Source organism: Gopherus evgoodei, chromosome 3 (genome assembly GCF_007399415.2).
Source record: "Gopherus evgoodei ecotype Sinaloan lineage chromosome 3, rGopEvg1_v1.p, whole genome shotgun sequence".
Lineage (NCBI taxonomy): Eukaryota > Metazoa > Chordata > Testudines > Testudinidae > Gopherus > Gopherus evgoodei.
In genome coordinates, this window is record NC_044324.1 from 8,922,685 (window position 1) to 8,943,029 (window position 20,345).

Sequence of the window (20,345 nt, forward strand, 5' to 3'; positions counted from 1 at the left end):
TGATATTTTATGATTCTAACGGGTTATAATCGCCACCTCCAGCCACAAGCATGCTGCCTGCTCCCTCAGATACTCATTCTTCTTTGAGTACAAGGCCAGAAGGGACCACTTGTGATCATCTAGTCAGACCTCCGTCTGTATGACACAGTTCGTACGACCCCGTATCAGCTTATCCATTAGTCTCTTGGGATTGGTATCAGGTTGACTGACCTATTCACATGATCCTGCTTGCGCTGTTTGAATATTGGCGCAACACTAGGGCTCTTCCAGTCATTTGGCATTTCTCTAGTGGTCCAAGAGTTATTAACAATGAACATCAGCAGCCAGAGATCCTCAGCCAACTCTTTTTTACTCTTTGGTGATAGTTCTCACAGCCTGCTGATTTTAAAATGTTTATCCCTAATAGATGCTGTTTAATATTCTCCCTGGTTACTAATAGCCTGGAAATAACTTCATCCCCATGTGTTACAAGTAGTTGTTAGCTGTCTGTCTCAGGGTTTCATACAGCTGCCCATCACCGCGTATCTGAGCATCTTCCACTTGAAACTCCCAGAAATTGCCCAGTCCCTAGAGACTGGGGTGGCTGGCTCATCTCTCATTTTGGGGCAAAATCTCCATTTGGGGAGGGATTTGAGGTTTTTTTCTACTGTTATTTTCTCTGTGTTGGTCAGTTTGGTTTCTTAGGGGCACGGGGAGGGGGGCAGTGCCAGTGGGTTGGGTTTATTGGGGAGGGAAGGGGGGCAGTGCCAGTCAGGGGCAGAAGGGAATGGTGGCAGTGGGTTGGGTGGGGGAGGGGGTGCAATGATGTTTATCTGCCTTTCTTGCAAGGAGTCAGTTCACCATGAAGTGCTTTAGTCTCTATTGAGTCTCAAGTTTTATAAAGAAACCTCAAGCAGAGGCTAAAGCCAGAGCACAGCACCTGGCCCTGGGAGGTGGGGTGCGCACTGCTGCTCCACCCGCGGCTGGGGTGCACCACCACTGCTTGGCCCGGGGGGAGGATGCTGTCACTGGACCATGGGAGAGGGGAGCACACTCCTCACTTGGCACATCAGTGGAACGCTCAGAAGGGCTCAGTACCCACAACTGGGACTAGATCTCCAAAAGAGCTCAGCACAGCGGGTCCCTGTGGTGCAGGGCGTGCTGAACCCAGGGGGAATCTGGGTCTGAGCATTTTGGAAAATCTGGTCTTAATACTGATTTTTCTCTTGTAGAAAAAGTCTCTGTCTGTCAATATCATTGAGGTGTGAGTACAGTCCAGCTCTGGATCTGGGAATGCTGCCAGACCCAAGGAAGATCATGGGATAAAAGGACAACAGCAGGCTGCCAGCCTGCAACCCTCAGCATGCAAAGAATTATCAGAAATTATGCTTCTTCCGAGGCCTTCTCCCCTCAAGGGGATCTGCATGGAGACCATTTGGATGATGCATGCAGAACTCAGCCTCACACCCATCATATAAGCGCCCACTGGCCACTCAGGAGTCAATGGGGAGCCTGGAACAGCACCAAAAGAACAAACAGCAATATTCAGATTTCAAGGGATGGGGGAGCCTCCTGCTGATGCACGGATAATGTCGTGGAAGTGGGATCTCATGGCCCTGTCACCCAGCAACTGTTAGGTAAATGGCAGTGTGTCCTCATGTTCATGCTGTTACAGCCCTAGGTATGCCCAGACCTGAGCCAGGGTGCATACATAGCTCCAGTTACCTAAGAGGGATTTTCTGTTTGTTTACAGTCCCAGAGAAGTGCCCACTTTCCAGTCCCCTAACCCTGCAAGCCCAGACTGTGGGGCTCACACAGGTGAAGCAGGTGCTAGCTCAGGAAGGGCTGGCAAGAGAACTGATCGGAGCTGGAGAGGTTTCCTCAGCACTCCCCATAAAGTCTGGAGTCTGAATTGGAGGATGGCCCCATGCGCCCTGCAGACCTGACCAGAGATGGAATCCCAGCCCAAGGAGGCAGGAAGTTGGCTGGGTCACTGAGCTGACTTCAGCTGCTGGCAGTTCAGATGAGCTTCCATCCCTTCCCTTAGTGTGAGTGAGACCACCCCAAGGAGGTGAGGACCTCAGACCAGGAAGTGCCAATGCTCTCTCGTGCTGTGCCCGACAAACAGCAAAGCAGGGCCTTGCTGCAGAGACAGCGGGATGGAGGGGAGAGTTCTCCCTATCACATATCATGCCTGCCCAGTTTGTAGGGCAGCAGGGACGTACCCAGTGCCCATAAAAACATATCCCCTGCTAACGGCATTGCCTGGGAGGTCTCCAGGTCACGGTTCAGCTCTGGGTGTGGGAGGGAAATCTAGCACATGTAGCTCTGAGTCCTCCTCCTCTGCCTCTGGCTCCCGCGGAGGCTTCCAGTGTGCTGCAGCTCTGTTCCAGCAGCCCTGGTGCAGGCCACATGGAGCCACAGTCTGGACCACTGGGAAACATCCCCGGGCCACAGAGTAATGTGTGTGGCAGTGGAGAGAATATCATGCTGAATCCCCATGCCCCTGGGGGGCAAAGGCCACGATGCAAACTGTCTGTGGCCCATATGCCTCTGCCCATCAGGCAAAGGCCTCAGCTCAGGGTTCTGCCTGAGCCCCCTCTCTGCCAAGGCCTTGCCATAGGGCCTGCCCCAGCTCTATCCTACTGCTCTTGCCTGTTTTTAAGCCTGGCATTGAAGGCCTCACAGCAGGCCCTGCCCCAATTGCAGTGTAGTTTTATGTTGGGTCCCTATGGCTTGTGGGAGGGGATAGTTCCTTTACACACCAGTGCATGGCCTAGAAGGGACTGGTCTCCAGCCATAGGGAGATGTTGCTGCTGGAGAGAGGCTGTCCCAGGGCTTCCCAGACACACAGCACCTGCTCTATTGAGGAAGCAGTGGTGTCAGAGTCTGTGCAGGGAGCCATTCCCCCGAGGAAATGTGCTACTCCAGCCCACCCTCATCACATCATCAGCCCTGAACCCGGGCAGAGTTCTCCCTCCCTACCCCATGGCTGGCATGGCAACCTTTTGCAGCCTCTTGTGCCCTCCAATGACTGCCTCGGACACTGCCATGGCGGTTTCCAGTGATGCACTCCTGGAGTGGGTAGCAGGACCTGGGATCCAGAGGTTAAATACATCTGCCAACAGGAGCCTAGTGGGCAGGATTCTAAGCCTGAGTTCTATAGTGTCCATTATGTCACAACCCCACCCCCGAGTGCTCACAGACCCAGGCTCAGCAGGTCTTTATTGCTTGAATCCTTGCCTGTGCCCGTGTCACATACGGGAGACACTTCCAGTCCAATAGGGTTATAGTCCCCCACGGCTCAGTGGCTGCAGCTGTTACTCCTTCCCCCCCAAAGTGGGCAGCATCCCATGGCCCAGGTTCCCATGGGAGTGTGGTGCTTATTCCCCTAGGACCTTCTCCTGGAAAGGAGCTGACCCAAGCAACTCAGAAACACCAATGAAAGCCACCAAGTTCTTGTACTATATGGACAAAACAGTTTGTCTGGCAGAGTGTCTGCACCACTCACTGCCCATCAGCCAGGGAGGCATTCATGGCAGACGAATACCCAGGGGTGATTAAAGCTGAACACCTCCTGTTAGCACGCAAACCCCAGGGTCCATGTGGCATCACCGTGGACTGAATTTTCTCATCTGGAACCAGCATTGCTCCTAGCCACAAGGCTGAGGCCAAGCCAAGCCCTCTCCCCCACGTCTACCTTCCTCCATCAGAAGAGAACGGCCTCCACTGGAGGAATGACAGGTTTGCAGCCTGCTCCCCCGGGGCCAGGATGCTGTCTGTGCAGCCCCAGGATTGATGAGAATCACAGGATCCAGCGTCTTCCAGGAACTTAATCTTGAAGCAAAGCAATTTCAGACTCTTCCCTCCAGGTGCTGCTCAGCTCCTGCCATGGGAATACCGGGGGCAGGGCAAGTGACTCCCTGCAGCAGGGTCTTTTCAATAAAAGTCTCTGGCTCAAAGGCAGAAGGGTCACTGTGGTGGCTACTCCAGTGTGTGCACAGGGCTTGGGAGCCAACTGCTAAAGCTGAGGGACAGACCCACTAGCACAGGCTGGGACGCTGCTGTAGGGCTGGGCAGGGGGAACAGAGGAGACATTTTGATGCAGGGCAGTGACAATGGCAAAAGGGGGACAGCAGGGGTTGTGTTGGAGCTGAGGGATGAGTCCCATTGGCTCTGCTCCTGGGATTTTCTTCAGCTCCCCAGTTGCTGGCTCCTAAAAGAAGAAAGGCCTCTCCTGCCCCAGGAGCTAGGGAGCCTCATGCTCCCACCAGCCACCTTCGGCACAGACCTGTTCCTGGGGGCAGGGCAGTTCCAGAGACAGCATACTTCTCCCCTTTGGGGGGCAGGCCCTCCATCATCTGTCCATGCCCATCAGGGAGATGGCCTCTCTGCTTCTCTCCACACAGCATGGGCAGTGACCAGAACTGCTGCCTGGGGGTCTCTGCTGATGGCTGGAGCCCAGTGACAATGCTGTTCCTGGCTGAGTCACATGTAGAGAGGGGATCTCTCTTACCCCCCACTCCGTTGCATGCATAGTCACTCTTGCATGCATGCACAAGAAGCTGGCAGCCCACTCTCTGCTGTTCTGTGTTATTTGCCAGATCAAAGGGTGCTGGTGATTCCTAGCTAGCGCAGCACTTGCTATCCCATCCTATTCCCCTGCACAGGATATCAGCCCAGGCTGGGTCCCTACTTGAAGCTGCTGCCAGGTTTGTGCCAGGAGTCCCTATTGGGGAAGGTGATTCACCCATGGCCCCCCTTCCCCAATGGTCCTACTGCTCTACAGGGCCTTGTAGTGGGAGAATTAGCCCTCCATCTTTGCCACTCCATGGCACTGGTTGGGGCTGCCAGACCACCTGCACTTGGGAGAACAGGAGTTTGACAGAGAAATGGGGCCGGTGGTCAAAGAGGGAACAGCAAAGGCCTCGTTCACTCCCAGAACGGAGTTTCAGAAAATGGCTGCAAGAGACACAAGATGCAGGATCCAGAGCACAAAGAAGTGAAACCTGCGTAGGCTGTTCTCCTGGGCCAGGGGCAGCGCTGCCCCCATCTGGGTGTTGGGAAGGGAATGCTGAAGGAGACACCAGCTGGCAGAGGGGATGGAAGGGCTTAGGATCTCCTGCTGGGACAAAGAGGCATGCACAGCAGGTTATACCAAGTGCAAGCAGAGGGAGGGGGCATTAGCCAGTGTTCCTAAAGGGATCTCACTTAACGAGACGAATGTAGGGGTGGACCGTGGACATCCCACTGCCCCTAGAAGCCCCTGCTGGTAGGGATCACTTGCCCCCATGCTATCTGGGACTAGGCAGTTTGACCCAGGCTTATGGCCTTTGCTTTCACAGTCACGGAGCTGGGTGGACAGATCACACAGAAGAGATATGGGGACCTGCCACTCCTTAGCATCACCTCAGAGAGCTGGTGCCTAGTGGTATGGTTGAGGGCAGGGACTTTCTGCTGCCTTATTCTCCTTGATCATCTTCATCCCAGGGTGACGTGTCATAGTCTACTGAAGGTATCACCACCCCTCAGGCAGCAAGGGAGAGAGCTTCCTGACAAAGGGCAGGGCTGAAGGTTTCAAAACCAAACCAAGCGGGTAGCAAGGGGCACGAAGAGCCACTGGCCTGCTTCCTCAGTAACCTTTCCCCTCCCAAACTCAGAGGGACCTGGGAAATCTATGCCAGAGGCCACAAGGTCCGAGTCAATTTTACAATGTTAAAAAACTCATTTTATCGCACTCTACCAAGGTGGCATTTTCATTTAAAAACCAGTTATTTCAGCACATGACAGTGAGAGGCTGTAGTAAAGGGTGTGGGGGTTGCAGGTGTCCGATCTATGGGGACCTCCATTCCACAGACGCCAGGGGAGCAAGCAGACCCCATGGTTTTGTGCCTTCTCTGGGCTACAAGCAATGGGTTCTCTGGGACTACCAGCAAAGGGGTGCGACACCTACATAGGAGAGAATAACCCCCTTCCTCCACTGACTGAATCTGTGGGCAGCATCCTCTGGCCTGGCTAAGCTGGAGGTTAGATCAGATGCTCAGCGCACTCCCTCCTGGCCTTAAATCTAGGACTCCCCTAAGTAGCAGGAATCTGCTGACCCTTATCGCAAGGAGAGAGGCAGTAAGGACAGAGGGCTTGTGTGGAAGATGCCCCCTGCAGTCCTTCAGTTCACACTTCCATGCTTCAGCTACAGGGATGGGAAAGACCAGAGCTATGGGTCTCTTCTACACAGAGCAAACAGCAAGCAAGAAAATGTGTGAGCCAGAGAAAACTGAAGAATGCTCTGGTCTCAGCTAAGCGTGCACTCTCAGGCACGCTAACAGCACTGAGCCCCACCACACACACAGTATGCCTGGGAGCACATGCCCAGCTAACAGGGGTGAGCACCCATGTGCATGGGGCAGTCATGCTCAGGAACACAACATGGAACACAACTGCCCTGCACATGCCAGGTGCCGAGTGGTGCTCAGCACAGTTTGCTGGCTAACGCATTTTCTAGCATGCTGCATTTACCCAACATGGATGAGGCCAAAAACCTGACACAGCTGTGCCCCGGAACCAGACAGCAGAGGAAGGAAAGGCCTAATTGAGGTGCTAGCCCAGTCAGCAGCACACTTGGTCACGGGGTCGAGCCCAACCAGTGCAATAGGGAGCATAAGGAGCTGTTCTGGGGCCCACAGGGCTGGGTAGCCCCATCCCACCAATTCCAATTGACCATTACTGGCACCCTCCATGGATAGCCTGAAGAGTAGGCAGGCCATGGATGCTGCACTCCCTTTCACCCTCTAGTGGAAGTCCCTGCAGGGCTGGGTGGTTGCACAGAGCAGACCAGTGGGTGTGGGAAGCCAGCCCTGCCACTGCCTGGGGTGAGCCTAATTGGAAAAAGCCCAGAGGTTGTTGGCAGGGCAGCTTCACTAGTACCAGCAAAAAATGAACATACAAAAGAGTCAAGGAAACCTGCCTGGCCATGTCCCAGGAGCAAAGCAGAGCGAGCTGCCAGTTAGTCCAAAGGCACAGAGCAGAGAGAGCAATGCCTCAGGCACAATGTGGGGAAACAATGCTGCCTGGTCCATGTTCCACCTGCCGACTGGTCTGAGCCTCAGGTACAGAGAGGATTCTGACTGGTTAACCCATCATGGTGATATATAAACACTGGAAGACTGACAAAGCCTCATTAACCTGTGGAAACCTTAAAGGAAGGTCCCTTGCGGCAGGTGGGTGCTTGGCCTCCAGTGCCCCCATCCCATTTCATCCTGCTGTGTCGGGGGCACTCCAGGTGGGGCCCAGCTCTGTGGTAAGCGCATGATGGACGAGCTGCCTCCTCGTGTGGGAGACACAAAGTCTGAAACACAAAAGGGCAGGAGCCCCAGAACTGTGAGAGGATGGCTGGGGGGATGGGCCCAAGGGAGGAGACAGGGTGAGGGAAGAGCAGGCAGGACTTGCAGGACCCTTCTGGGTTAGGCCTATGAATACCCGCTGCTGGCAAGGCCCACCACACTGCACCCCGGAGCATGTCTCTACAGGGAATCCTTGGGTGGGAGAAGAAATACGACGGAAAGCCCTTTACCTCTTGTGTCTTGAGTGCCCTCCTCAGTGCAGCTTGGAACAAAGAAGAGAGCACACATTACACCCTTCTATGAAACAGGACTGTGGTGGCATCTGGCCATCAGTGCCACGTGCACAACAAATACACATGTCCGTATACCCACGAGGAGTCCCAGGCACGTGCAGGGAGCCCCAGGCACTCGCCAGGGAAGATCAGACAAAAAGGCGACGCTGTTCACTGCAGCTGATCTGCCTGTGCTGTGACCCCATCAGATCCCACTAGCTGAGCTGGCTCAGCAGCAGCACTAGAGAGCCCAGTCCACAAGAACCACCACAAGGGGTCAAGCCCAAAGGTCCATCTAGCCAGTATCCTGTCTCCCAACAGTAGCCAATGCCAGGTGCCCCAGAGGGAATGAACAGAACAGGCAGTCATTGAGTGATTCATCCCTTGTCATCCAGTCCCAGTTTCTAGCAGTCAAAGGCTAGGGACACCCAAAGCATGGTGCTGCATCTCTGACCATCTTGGCTATTAGCCATTGATGAACCTATCCTCCATGAACTCATCTATTTGAAACCCATTATAGTTTTGGTCTTCACAACATCCCCTGCCAACAAGTTCCACGGGTTGACTCTGCATTGTGTGAAGAAAAACTGCCTTTTATTTGTTTTAAACCTGCTGCCTATTAATTTCATTAGGTGACCCCTGGTTCTTGTGTTATGTGAAGGAGTAAATAACACTTCCTTGTTCAATTTCTCCACACCAGTCATGATTTTATAGACCTTTATCATATCCCCCCTTAGTCGTCTCTTTTCTAAACTGAAAAGTCCCAGTCTTTTTACTCTCCTCCAGGGAAAGCGGGGATCATATAAGGCACTGCACTGCCTCATGGTCACAATTTCTCAAGGTTTGTGACAGATTCTCCATCAATGGCAATTTCTAAATCAGGAAATTATTATGGGGCAGCTCTCTGGCCTGTGTTATACAGGAGGTCAGACTAGATGATCACAATGGTCCCTTCTGGCCTTGGGATCTATGACTCACAGGCAGACACGGTCTGAAGGATCTCCTTGCGCACTGGGCAAGTTATTTTTGTCTCACAGTTCCTCCCCATCTAGTGTCATTAATGTGATATCACCCCCATCCCTTGCAGAGCTTTAATGAAGACACTATATAAACCCAGACCTCACTGCAATCTCTGGGTCCCCAAATGCACAGACTCTGCTGGGTTAATAATCCTCCAGTCAGGGCTCAGGGCATCGACTGAGCCACATTCCTGGAGAAGACAATCTCAGGCAAGAGTTTTGGAGATATGGTATCAAAGGCTTCCCCAAATTCCAGGGAGTGCCCTCTTCCCCAGCTTCGGGGTGCCCCTATCTGCAGGTCTTCCCCCCACTCCAGCATGGCTCCCTGACTCTGCACATTCTGTGACTAAATTAAACAATCGAACAACATGGCCTGTTGAGATCTGTTCTTTACAAGCTCCCGCCCTGCTCTGGCTGCTCCGGCTTTCACTCCCTTTAGCTTTCCCACTACCCACAGTGCAGAGAATTCTGCTGCCCTGCTCGAAGAGTGACTCTCTTACTCCACGGCACCCTGTGCCTAAAATATAAACATTCTGTGCACGATATTTTAAAATGCTGCTAAATTCTGCAAATGTGGAGGCTCCAGCCTGGCAGTGGGGAGCACAGGCCACTGGTTGCACAGAAGCGGTAGATCACTCTGCAGCTACCCCCAGGACACAGACTCAGTGGTGAGGCTGCATCCAACCCTGACAAAGTGCAAGGACCCAGCCTACCCCAGAAACACCCCAGGACCCTGCCCCTCTGTGCCAGATGTGGGCAGGCAGGCTCAACAAGGCAGGACACAAGTGTGGAGGGGCTTAGTATGGGGGGATCCAGGTGTGGGTTGAGAGACTTCTATGTGGGGCAATCTGGGTGCGGGCAGCTCAGTGGGTGATCCGGGTGCAGGGGGGGGGAATCTGGATGGACAGCGGCTTGTTAGGGAGTTCTGGGTGCACTGGTAATGGAACTCTGCAGGAGGTCCAGGTGAAGGTGGTTGGGGCTCAGTGGGTGGGGTCTGAGTGTGGGGAGAATACAGTCATAGACTTCAAGGTCAGAAGGGACCAATATGATCGTCTAGTCTGACCTCCTTCACAACGCAGACTGCAGAATCTCACTCACCCACTCCCGCCACAACCCTAACCTATGTCTGAGCCACTGTAGTCCTCAAACCATGGTTTAAAGACTTCAAGGGTCAGAGAATCCTCCAGCAAGTGACCCGTGCCCCACGCTGCAGAGGAAGGTGAAAACCCCCCAGGGTCTTTGCCAGTCTGCCCTGGAGGAAAATTTCTTCCAGACCCCATATATGGTGATCAGCTAAACCCTGAGCACGTGGGCAAGACTCACCAGGCATGATCGACCTTTTGTAAAACCATGTTGTATTTTGTCCCAATTACCACTGACCTCAATTTCCTTAACTACTTTCTCCTTCAAAATTTTTTCCAAGACCTTGCATACTAGAGATGTCAAACTAACAGGCCTGTAGTTACCCAGATCACCGTTTTTTTCCCTTTCTTAAAAATAGGAACTATGTTAGCAATTCTCCAGTCGTAAGGTACAACCCCTGAGTTTACAGATTCAATAAAAATTCTTGCTAATGGGCTTGCAATTTCATGGGCCAGTTCCGTTAATATTCTTGGATGAAGATTATCTAGGCCCCCCAATTTAGTCTCATTAAGATGTTTGAGTTTGGCTTTTTACCTCAGATGTGGTAATATCTACCTCCATATTCTCATTCCCATTTGTTATCCTGCCATTATCCCTAAACTCCTCATTAGCTTCATTAGCTCCTCATTAGCAAAGTATTTGTTTAGATATTGGGCCATGCCCAGATTATCCTTAACCTCCACTGCATCCTCAGTGTTTAGCGATCCCACATCTTCTTTCTTTGTTTTCTTCTTATTTATTGGGATATAGAACCTTTTACTATTGGTTTTAATTCCCTTTGCAAAGTCCAACTCTACATGGCTTTTGGCCTCTCTCACTTTATCCCTGCATGTTCTGACCTTAATAAGGTAGCTTTCCTTGCTGATCCCTCCCATCGTCTACTCCTTGTAGGCTTTCTGCTTTTTCTTAATCACCTCTCTGAGATGCTTTCTCATCCAGCTTGGTCTACAACTCCTGCCTATGAATTTTTCCCCCTTTCTTGGGATACAGGCATCTGATAGTTTCTGCAACTTTGACTTAAAGTAATTCCAGGCCTCCTCCGCTCTTAGATCCATAAGTTCTTCAGTCCAATCCACTTCCCTAACTAATTTCCTTAGTTTTTTTAAGTTAGCCCTTTTGAAATCAAAAACCCTAGTCACAGATCTATTTTTGTTTATCCTTCCATTTAGTTTGAACTGAATTAGCTCATGATCACTCAAACCAAGGTTGTTCCCTACAATTATTTCTTCTTTGAGGTCTTCACTGCTTACCAAAAACAAATCTATAATGGCATCTCCTCTTGTTGGTTCAGCAACTACCTGGTGAAGGAATCCATCAGCTATCGCATCCAGGAAAATCTGAGCCCTATTATTATTACTAGCAGTCTATTGTCCTCCAGTCTATATCTGGGAAGTTAAAGTCTCCCATGATCACACAATTCCCATTAGTGTTTACTTCATTAAAAACATTAAAGAGGTCTCTATCCATATCCAAATCAGATCCCGGGGGTCTGCAACACACCTCAAGAACTATCCTTCCCCAATGTGATTTTTGCCCAGACATACTCTCTCCTATCCATTCCATCACTTCTTATTTCTTTACAGTCTACTGCATCATTGCTATACAATGCTACTCCACCACCTTTGCCTTTATTTCTGTCTTTCCTAAACAGCACATAGCCTTCAATACCTGTACTCCAGTCATGACTACTATTCCACCATGTTTATGTTAACCCTATAATATCTGGTTTCACTTCCTGCACCAGTAACTTTAGTTCCTCCATTTTGTTATCTAGCCTCCTTGCATTGGTGTACAAACATCTTAATTTTAGCTGTTTGGCTTCACTCACATTCTTTACCCGATTAGGCACAGACATTCTACCGCCAGTATCACCTAATTGGACCGGTATCTACAGTACCCTTTCTCCTTATGTCAATTCTTCTGCCCACGGCTGTATCCTCTCTTACTTCATTTTCTTCCCTCTCGATGTTAAAATCCGGAGTGGAGATTACCTGGACATCTCCCAACCATCTCCCCGAAATTCCTAGTTTAAAGCTCTCTTAATCAGTTGTGCCAGCCTCTATCCTAGAAGTCTATTTCCCTCCCTACTCAGGTGAAGTCCATCCCGAGAGAACAGTCCTCTGTCCATGAATGCCTCCCAGTGGCCATGCATCCCAAAGCCCTCCTTATAGCACCACTGCCTGAGCCATCTGTTGATCATCAAAATCTTGTCACAGATTTGTTGCCCTTCTCTAGGAACAGGCTGAATCCAACTGAAGATCACCTGAACCTCAGTTTCCTTAAGCATCTTCCCCAGCCTGGAATAGTCACTTTTGATACGTTCCAGCGAGAATCTAGCCGTATTATTTGTTCCCAGATGAAGGACAATCAGTGGATTCTTTCCTGCTCCTGTTAGGATCCTCTTCAGCCTCGGGTCCACATCCCGTAACTTAGCACCCAGCAGACAGCACGCCCTTCTGTTCTCTGGATCAGCTCTGGTTACAGGCCTGTCTATTCTTCTCAGCAGGGAGTTCCCAGTCATGTAGACCTGCCTTTTCCTGGTGATGGTGCGATTCTCCGGTCTATCCCCTGTTCCCTCTGGCTGCAAGTCCTCTCAATTCCTGTTCTCCCTTGCAATCCTCTGCAACCCATCCCGTATCCTCCTGGGGCCCATATTTGGTGTTATCTCCATTGACTCTTCCCCTCTTCCTATAGAACTAGCTGCTCTTCTCTTCTTGCCCTCTCACCTTCAGTGACCAGCTGCTGTGCCCCTTCTTCATTTTCCAATTCCCCAAACCTGAGCTCTATTTCTTCTTCACTAGCCCGTCTTTTCATGTGCCTGGTTCTCTTAGTCACATGCTTCCACTGTCCACTTTCCTCACCCAGCAGTCTCCCCTCAGAGTTCTTTGGTCCTGCTTCCATCTGCAAGTCTGAGCTTTTCCTTTCAGCCTCCTCATGTCTTTGCTCCATCATCTGCTTCAACCCCCTTCTAAACTCAACCAGAATAGAGCCTAGCAGGGGGGGTATTGGTGTGGGGGAGCTCAGTGGAGGGTCCAGATGCAGCTGGTTGGGGCTTGGTTGGGTGGGGATCTAGGTGTGGGTGGCTCATTGGGGTGGTCCAGGTGCAGAGGGAGTGATTTACCTCTCTGCCAGCTGTCCTGGCCCTTGAAACATACTGCTGTAATTTTTCTGCAGGGAAGCAAAGAAATCTCTGGGGAACATAAATTCCGTGCACGCCAGGTGGTGCAGAACTCCCGCAAGAGCAGAATCTCTGGGGCGTTAGCACTCAGCACTGCTCCCCAGGAACTTCTCCAAAGGAAGATGAAGCCACAGAGACAAACCCTCTTCCCCATAAATGTTTGTTTCAGTGCAGTTCCCCTTTGACATCTGACTATGCCCATAAAGCTAACGGCACCCTTGGAACAGGCTGGAGCAGGACGCAGACCTGACATCTTCATAGGGAAGAGAAATCGGAACACTCATCTCATTTAAAGACAGGAAATGGCCCCACCTCCTCAGACTTCAGGATAGCTCTGGGCTTGGGTGGGCCATGCTATCCTCTGGTCACTTACCCAGAAAAGGCTTCATTGAGATCATCATCATCATCTTCCTCCTCCTCCTCCTCCTCCTGGCAAACCAAGAAAAAAGAAAGCTTAAATCCCAATAGATGACTTCGTCTGGGGTACTGCTCCCACACAGCAACACGGCCCCAGTGACCTTGCCACACCTCACACGTGCAGGCCTGATGCCCCAGCCACACCTCCCACGCACGGCCCCAATGCCCCAAGCTACAGGACAATAACCCCATGAAGCTTTGCACTTGAAAAGGGCACTGTCTGTTCCTGGGAATCGGCATGGTAAGGATCCTGGCACTGTGAACCACAGCTTAGCCTGGAAGTGTGCGTGGTGAAATTGTTTGGGCTAGGGCACAAAGGAAGGACCATGGCGCTTGGAAGGGAGAGAACACAGAATTCCTGCCCTGGATCTCTTGGTTCCCAGAGGAGACCACAGAGCACTTGCACTTAGGGTCTGAACTGGAGCATGAATTAGTAGACTTGCATCAGAGAAGCCCATTACACACAGAGAGCACAACGGGGCATGGTGCTCATAGGGTTATAGAATAATAGGACTAGAAGGGACCCCAAGAGGTCATCTAGTCCAGTCCCCTAGCCTCATGGTCTAAGCATTATCCCTGACAGGTGTTTGTCTAACCTGCTCTTAACAATTTCCAACAATGGCGATTCCACAATTTCTCTAGGCAATTTATTCCAGTGCTTAACCACCCTGACAGTCAAGAAGTTTTTTCTAATGTACAACTTAAACCGCCCTTGCTGCAATTTGAGACCACTGCTTCTTGTCCTATCCTCAGAGTTTAAGAACAATTTTTCTCCCTCCTCCTTGTAACAACCTTCTATGTATTTGAAAACTGTTATGTCCCCTCTCAATAGTCTGTTCTCTAGACTAAACAAACCTCATTTTTTCAATCTTCCCTCATAGGTCATGTTTTCTAGACCTTTAATCATTTTTGTTGCTCTTCTCTGGACTTTCTCCAATTTGTCCACATCTTTCCTGAAATGTGGTGCCCAGAACTGGACACAATACTCCAGCTGAGGCCTAATCAGTGCAGAGTAGAGCAGAAGAATTAGTTCTCCTGTCTTGCTTCCAACACTCCTGCTAATACATCCCAGAATGAAGTTTGCTTTTCTTGCAACAGTGTTACACTCTCCATTCATATTTAGCTTGTGATCCACTAGGACCCCCTGGTCCCTTTCCGCAGTGCTCCTTCTTTGGCAGTCATTTCCCATTTTGTATGTGTGCAGCAGATTGTTCCTTCCTAAGTGGAGGACTTTGCATTTATCCTCATTAAGTTTCATCCTATTTACTTCAGATAATTTCTCCAGTTTGTCCAGACCATTTTGAATTTTAATCCTGTCCTCCAAGGCACTTGCAACCCCTCCCAGCTTGGTACCGTCCACAAACTTTATGTGTGCTCTCTATGCCATTCTCTAAATCACTGATGAAGATATTGAACAGAACCAGACCCAGAACTGATCCCTGCAGGACCTCATTCAATATGCCCTTCCAGCTTGACTACAATCCTGGACCTGCTAGGGCCTCACATGACAGCTTCCACAGCAAGCACTGCTCAACAAACCCCTGCCCTGCCCTGCCCCATTCCTGAAAGTCAGTTAAAGGGACTCAGAGCACAGAGCTCACCCTCCTCCTTCACCAGAGCCTGCCATGCTGCTCGGCTCTGTCCAGTGTGTGAGAGGGCTCAGGAATCAGCAACACAAGCCAGGAGGTGGGGGGTCTCAGCCAGGGGGAGACGGCAGGGGAAGAATTGCTTTTCCCCAGCATTCTGACCTTTCCTGATCCCCAATGTCCAGAATCCCAGCCCCCAAGACACCTGGGGAAAGCCACGCCCAGCTGCATTGCTTTCTAATGTGGTGGGGATGGGCAAGCCAGACTCTTCGCTGCCCCAGGACTTACTCTGCACCTTGCAGGGGCAATGATCTGGATATACTGTACCTCAAAGTGGTGTTTGAATGGAGTGTTCCCCGTGGGGACCGGAGCTGGCTCACTTGTGCTGCCTGGCCTGTTGCTCTCCAGGGTACACTCAGGGTGGCACTGTTCCTGCACAGAGCCTGAAACAGGGTGAAAGATGCAGATTGAGAGCCTGGGAGTCCTGGAGGCAGATACCTTAGAACCTGCTCAGAGGAGGAGGAGGCTGGGAATCCCCAAGCCCAGGGGCAGGTTTCATGTGGGCTCACAGGGGTCTCCAGGGCTTCGAGCTGCATCTAAAGTCAGCAGCTGGGGGAGTGTTAAATGATGAAAGCCAACTGGGAACTGCCACTGCCAGAGATCCAGGGACTTGGGTGGGGGTCGGGGGCCCTGGAGTGCTGGCTCAGAGAAGGCTGCTCTTCATGCTGTGGTGCATTTCCCCAGCAGGTGCAGGGAGCAGCCCTGCTCAGTCCCAGGGGGAATCCTGGGCTGGTCAGAGGGAGGTGTCAGGGGACAGTTCTCTCCTACCTGCCTGTGCTGTTTCCCAGTGATCTAGTGCCACCTGGAAGGCCTGAGCCACAGTCAGAGTCACGGCTTGGGCCTGTATGCAAGAGACAAAAGGGGGTCAATAACGAGGCAGCCTGCCTGCACCCCCTCCCGCCAGAACCTCTACAAGTGCCCCCATGTACGCCAGGGCCAGCACCCCTCAACCTACCAGTGTCTCTTGCCCACAAAGCCCCAGTATCCCTGCCCCCACCTCCCCCATAGCCCTTGGCCACAAGCCCATCATCTTTTCCTTCAGCACCACTACCACCCACAACATCCAGCACTCCCAGAGCTTAAAGGGGGGAGAAAGAAAATAAGGTAGAGTCCCTCCCAGGAGGGGGGTGTCAGAGCACAGAGAGTGCCTGTTCCCCAGGGAGAAGTGACCAGGTCCGCAGGGACACTGGGAAAGGCACAAGTATAGTGAAGAGTCAGGAACAGAACAGAGTCCTGGGATCACTAGGCTGTGGGGAGGGGGATCAGGGTAAGATTGCATTCATTGCTTTCATAAATTTACAGGGGACTGGCCAGTTTCCTGGGGTGGGGGGCAGCAACAGAGGGTGCCGGGCCTATGGGGGGAAACCAGTTTCACACCCCAACTCCCTCCTCCCAGGAATTTGTCTCTCTTGCCTGCTCTCTCTCCAGCTGAGAAGCACCAGGGGCTGGAGGGCTCATAACTACAGGAACTGCAGGAGCTGGTGGCTGAGGGCCTAGCCAGTAGAAGGTGCAAGTCAGCTGGGAGCAGCAGACACTTTAGGTGGGAAAGAGGAAGGGCTGGGGGGCTGTGATGAAGTGCAAATTTTCTGTAATATTTTTATGGAGCCTATGTGTGCCTCCATTTCGTCCTGTACTTTGCTTTGCTACCCAGTGCATGACAAAGGGTTAACACTGCTCTTTTGGCAGAGTAGGAGACATGAGGTGTGTGTGTCACTGTGACTGAAGCACCGCTGTATTCACACCCTACACATTATTATAATAATCTTTGTGAAAAATGTGTCTTCTTAGGTATCATTTTAAAACTAGTTAACACATTGATCATCAATATTCTTGTGGAGTGTATGTACAGAATCTGTATTAAGAGTTATGAACATAAGCTGAAATTATAGCTACAATGTGTTTACCAGACAAGTGTGGGGAGGGGGGAAACCGGTTTCTCAAAGACATAGGACAAGCTGACGCCTCTAGCCAGCTGTCATCAAAGTTGATTGGCAATCACTGGTCAAGTGGCCATTCTTTGGCAACAAAGAGAGCAGGAACAGATGAATCTGCATTTTAGCAAACAACAACATGGAACTTCTTTCACCTCAAGACCATGTCTCCGTCCTCACAGCCGGAATGAGCTTTATCTAGGGGTAACCCTTGGGAAAATCCATCTCAAAGGGTAACTTGACTATAAAAGTGAGGGGCACAAACACCCCAGGTTCTCTCTCTCTCTCTCTCTCTCTCTCTCTCAAGATGACAAAGAAAGCAGCCATTTGACTTTGGGAGGAGATCCTGAAGTGAGAATTTGGTCAGCCCTGTTGCTGGGAACATGTGGTAAGGATTTTCCCTTGAACCATGTCTAGCTTGTAAAGTTTTAGCTACTAGAAAGCATTTTATCTTTATTTTTCTTGTAACCATTTCTGACTTTAATCCTTCATACTTGTACTCACTTAAAACCTCTCTCTCTGCAGTTTAACAACCTTGTTTCATTTTTAACCTAAACTAATCCACTGCTGTGTTTAAACTGAACTGTTTGGTAACTCCAGTTATGGCAGGGAATTGTTGAATACTGTCTCTTTACAGGGGCAATGGACCTTTAATATCTGAACTGCCAGGAGAGGGCTGGACAGTGCAGAACACACATTTTTGGGAAAATCTGGGACTGGGGAGTAACCATAGCTGGTGGAAGCCAGCATGTGACTGGAGTGTTGCTGACAGGCTGCTGGGGTCAGAAATGCTGGACTAGGGCTGCAGCTATACAAAGGCACCCAGGGTGCGACCTGCATGCCGGTAGGCTATTTGTTAGCGGCTCTGGTTGGAAGCTACAATAGTAAAGCATTGCAAGAAACCCAGTGTTGTGGGGCAGATGGTGACAACACCTCAGGAAAGTGACAATCACCTCACTGTCCAGGGTGCAATGACCAGGTCTTTAGGAAACTGGATGGAACCTGGTGAAACTCCCTGTATCAATAGAGAATCCAAAAGAAACCACAATGGGACACCCCACTGCCCAGAACATTCCCACCCAGCAAAGCCCCAGAAGAAGGAGATTTCCCACCCCCAGTTCTCGGCAGGGAAGCCAAGACAACACCCCAGCTCAAGAACAAAGGCTAAGATGTCAGGGCTAAGTGCTTCCCTCCACATAGACCCCAACCTCTCACCTGGGACTGAGAAAGGAGAGAGAGAGAGAGAGAGAGAGAGACAGAGCCTGAAATGGAGTCCATAGCATCTTGGCTGGCTGACTGCACTGGCTTGGCCAACTGGACTATGGCTTAACCTTTGTTTCTCTTGCTAACTTAAGGACTTCCTGGTGTTGTGTCCAGGTGACTAATAAACCCTGCTCTGTTTGGAAAACACTGTGTGGTGTCATTGCAAAGCCTGGCCAGGGTGCATCAGTCCCTGAGGCGTGGAAAAATCTCTGACTAGGAGTCTATCTCAGCTGGACTTGCTGGACAGTGATCACTGCATGAAGCAGGAGTGCTGGAGCCCAGAGGCTCAGTCTCTGAGGTGGTGAGGATACAGGGCCAACCCTGAAGAATGAGTGGGATCCCTTGGGGACGTGCCACGTGAAGGGGTTCCTCCACCAAGAGATTCTTTAAAAGTGGGGGCATAGCACAGATCCTGTGGATCTGTGACAGGTGATGGGAAGAATGCTGTTCTTGCTGGGAGAGGGGCATTGGGCAGCAGAGTAGGGATGGCATCCTCTGAAACATGGCATGCATAGATCGTTAGATCCTGGAGGTGCTGGAGAAGCAGGGACCTTCCCTCTCCTGGGCAGTGGGAACTTGCAGGACCCATTCTGCACTCTTCTTGCTAAAGGCAGGTGCTTACAATCTTCTTCTTGGATGACAGGAAGGCATGGCACTCCAGTGCCCCACTCTGCTGGCTCTGCGCCACATAGGCAAACACCTTGTTCTGCAGCTTGTCCGTGGTGCAGTAGGAAATCCTGCAAGAAGGGACAGCCAGTCAGGGGATGGTGCTAGCTACAAGTGACTGGGCAGGTTTGTTAGCAGCCAGATGCCAGAGGCCCAGGATTCAGCCTGGGACTGGAGCCTTGGGGTGCCTGGACAGCACTGAGCTGGCTAAGTATTTAGTGTAGGAAGCTGATATGCTGCTGGGGAGTCTTACACCAGGACGCCCATGGCAGATGAGTCAGGAGGGGCAACAGCTTGCAACACCCATGGCAAGCAGGGAGGGGATATACCAGCCCCATGCTGGCCATGGCAACCCAGCACAACCACCACCAACAGGCTCCCTGGCTATGAGTATGCGGTCAAGGTACTCATTGGGGGCTGTACTTTGGTGCTGGCTCCACCATGTTTTCTGCCTTGAGTGAACAGATAGCCTGACCTATCAACAAGGGGCATAAAGACTGCCCGAGATCCTGGAGGATTATAAACTGTCTCCTGTCTGCCTCCTCCTGCTGCACCCCCTTCCACACCATGAATTTAAGCCCAGACCCTGGAGCGCCTTGCAGAGAAGGACCAAGACCTTGAACTTGACCACATATTCTATTGGCCACCAGCGTCGGGGGTGGTGCCCAGGTGTGTTATAATCCCAGGTGCCCATGTTGCTGAGTCCCCGCAGTGCTGAAGACTCCTGCTCCAGGTGTGATGTGCTGGCAGGAGCCCATGTGGCAGAGGGGAGGTGCTGCAGCAGGCTGTGCCAGCTGGACTCCCCGCAGTGCCCAGGGCTCCCTGCCCAGGTGGGATGCGTTGCCGTGATGCAGATGGCAGGAGATGAAGAATGTATAACTGAGGCAGGTCAGCATCTACCAGGATGGGGCAGTGTCTCCTAGCCATGGAGGTGGCAGACAGCTTTACTCACAGCTCAGCATTAGTGAAGAATCCAGGAGTCTCCTAGACTACAGACTGAACTGAACAATTGTGGGTATGAACCTGCCATCAGGGGAGACTGCATCGGGGCTGTGAACTCCTTACAGTACTTTCCTCTAACACCAGCATCACCTTTGTCTTGCTCAGGATCAGTCCTCCATCCATCAACAGCAGATCATCCATCAGTGACACTAAACCACTTTCCATCCTGAATCCTGACCTGAATCCAGCTTGTGCCGAGTCTAGGATATTAGCTAAAGATAGAGGAAGAACACTCTGAAGGGCTGTCTAAGACATTGTCTTCACAGCCCCTATTCTGAGCTGTGTCTAGGTTCAGGGGTAATGCTGGACTCCTCACTGAGCTGCAGGTATGTCTACACAGCCCACAGCGGTGCCCTCCAGCCTGGGCTGAAAGGTTTGGGCTTGTGGGCTCGTGCTAGTGCTCTAAAAATAGCTGAGTAGACAGCACCTTGAAGCTGCTGCTCAGGCTCTGAAGCCTAAGCAGGAGGGTCGGCTTCAGAGCCTGAGCTC

The 20,345-nt window shown here is 51.4% G+C and overlaps 2 protein-coding genes across 8 annotated transcripts in view; one reads left to right on the forward strand and one right to left on the reverse strand.

Annotated features, from left to right (window-relative positions):
- The window catches only part of FNDC4 (fibronectin type III domain containing 4), a 66,383-nt gene extending 60,804 nt beyond the window's left edge, over positions 1-5,579 (forward strand). For 3 of the 4 annotated variants that reach the window (XM_030554978.1, XM_030554977.1, XM_030554979.1), the window contains one exon: positions 1,212-5,579. In XM_030554978.1, the coding sequence (XP_030410838.1) occupies positions 1,212-1,247 (36 nt within the window). In that variant the 3' untranslated portion in view covers positions 1,248-5,579. The remainder of the gene's footprint in view (positions 1-1,211) is intronic. The other variant, XR_003999425.1, reaches the window with a different exon arrangement.
- A 143-nt stretch (positions 5,580-5,722) lies between these two features.
- The window catches only part of LOC115647978 (low density lipoprotein receptor adapter protein 1-like), a 35,404-nt gene continuing 20,781 nt past the window's right edge, over positions 5,723-20,345 (reverse strand). For 2 of the 4 annotated variants that reach the window (XM_030554969.1, XM_030554971.1), the window contains 6 exons: positions 18,811-18,925; positions 15,763-15,835; positions 15,262-15,377; positions 13,305-13,360; positions 7,550-7,581; positions 5,723-7,324 (listed from right to left, as the gene is read on the reverse strand). In XM_030554969.1, the coding sequence (XP_030410829.1) occupies positions 7,173-7,324; positions 7,550-7,581; positions 13,305-13,360; positions 15,262-15,377; positions 15,763-15,835; positions 18,811-18,925 (544 nt within the window). In that variant the 3' untranslated portion in view covers positions 5,723-7,172. Of the gene's footprint in view, positions 7,325-7,549; positions 7,582-12,674; positions 13,185-13,304; positions 13,361-15,261; positions 15,378-15,762; positions 15,836-18,810; positions 18,926-20,345 lie in introns of those variants that run through there. The other 2 variants (XM_030554970.1, XM_030554972.1) reach the window with 2 other exon arrangements.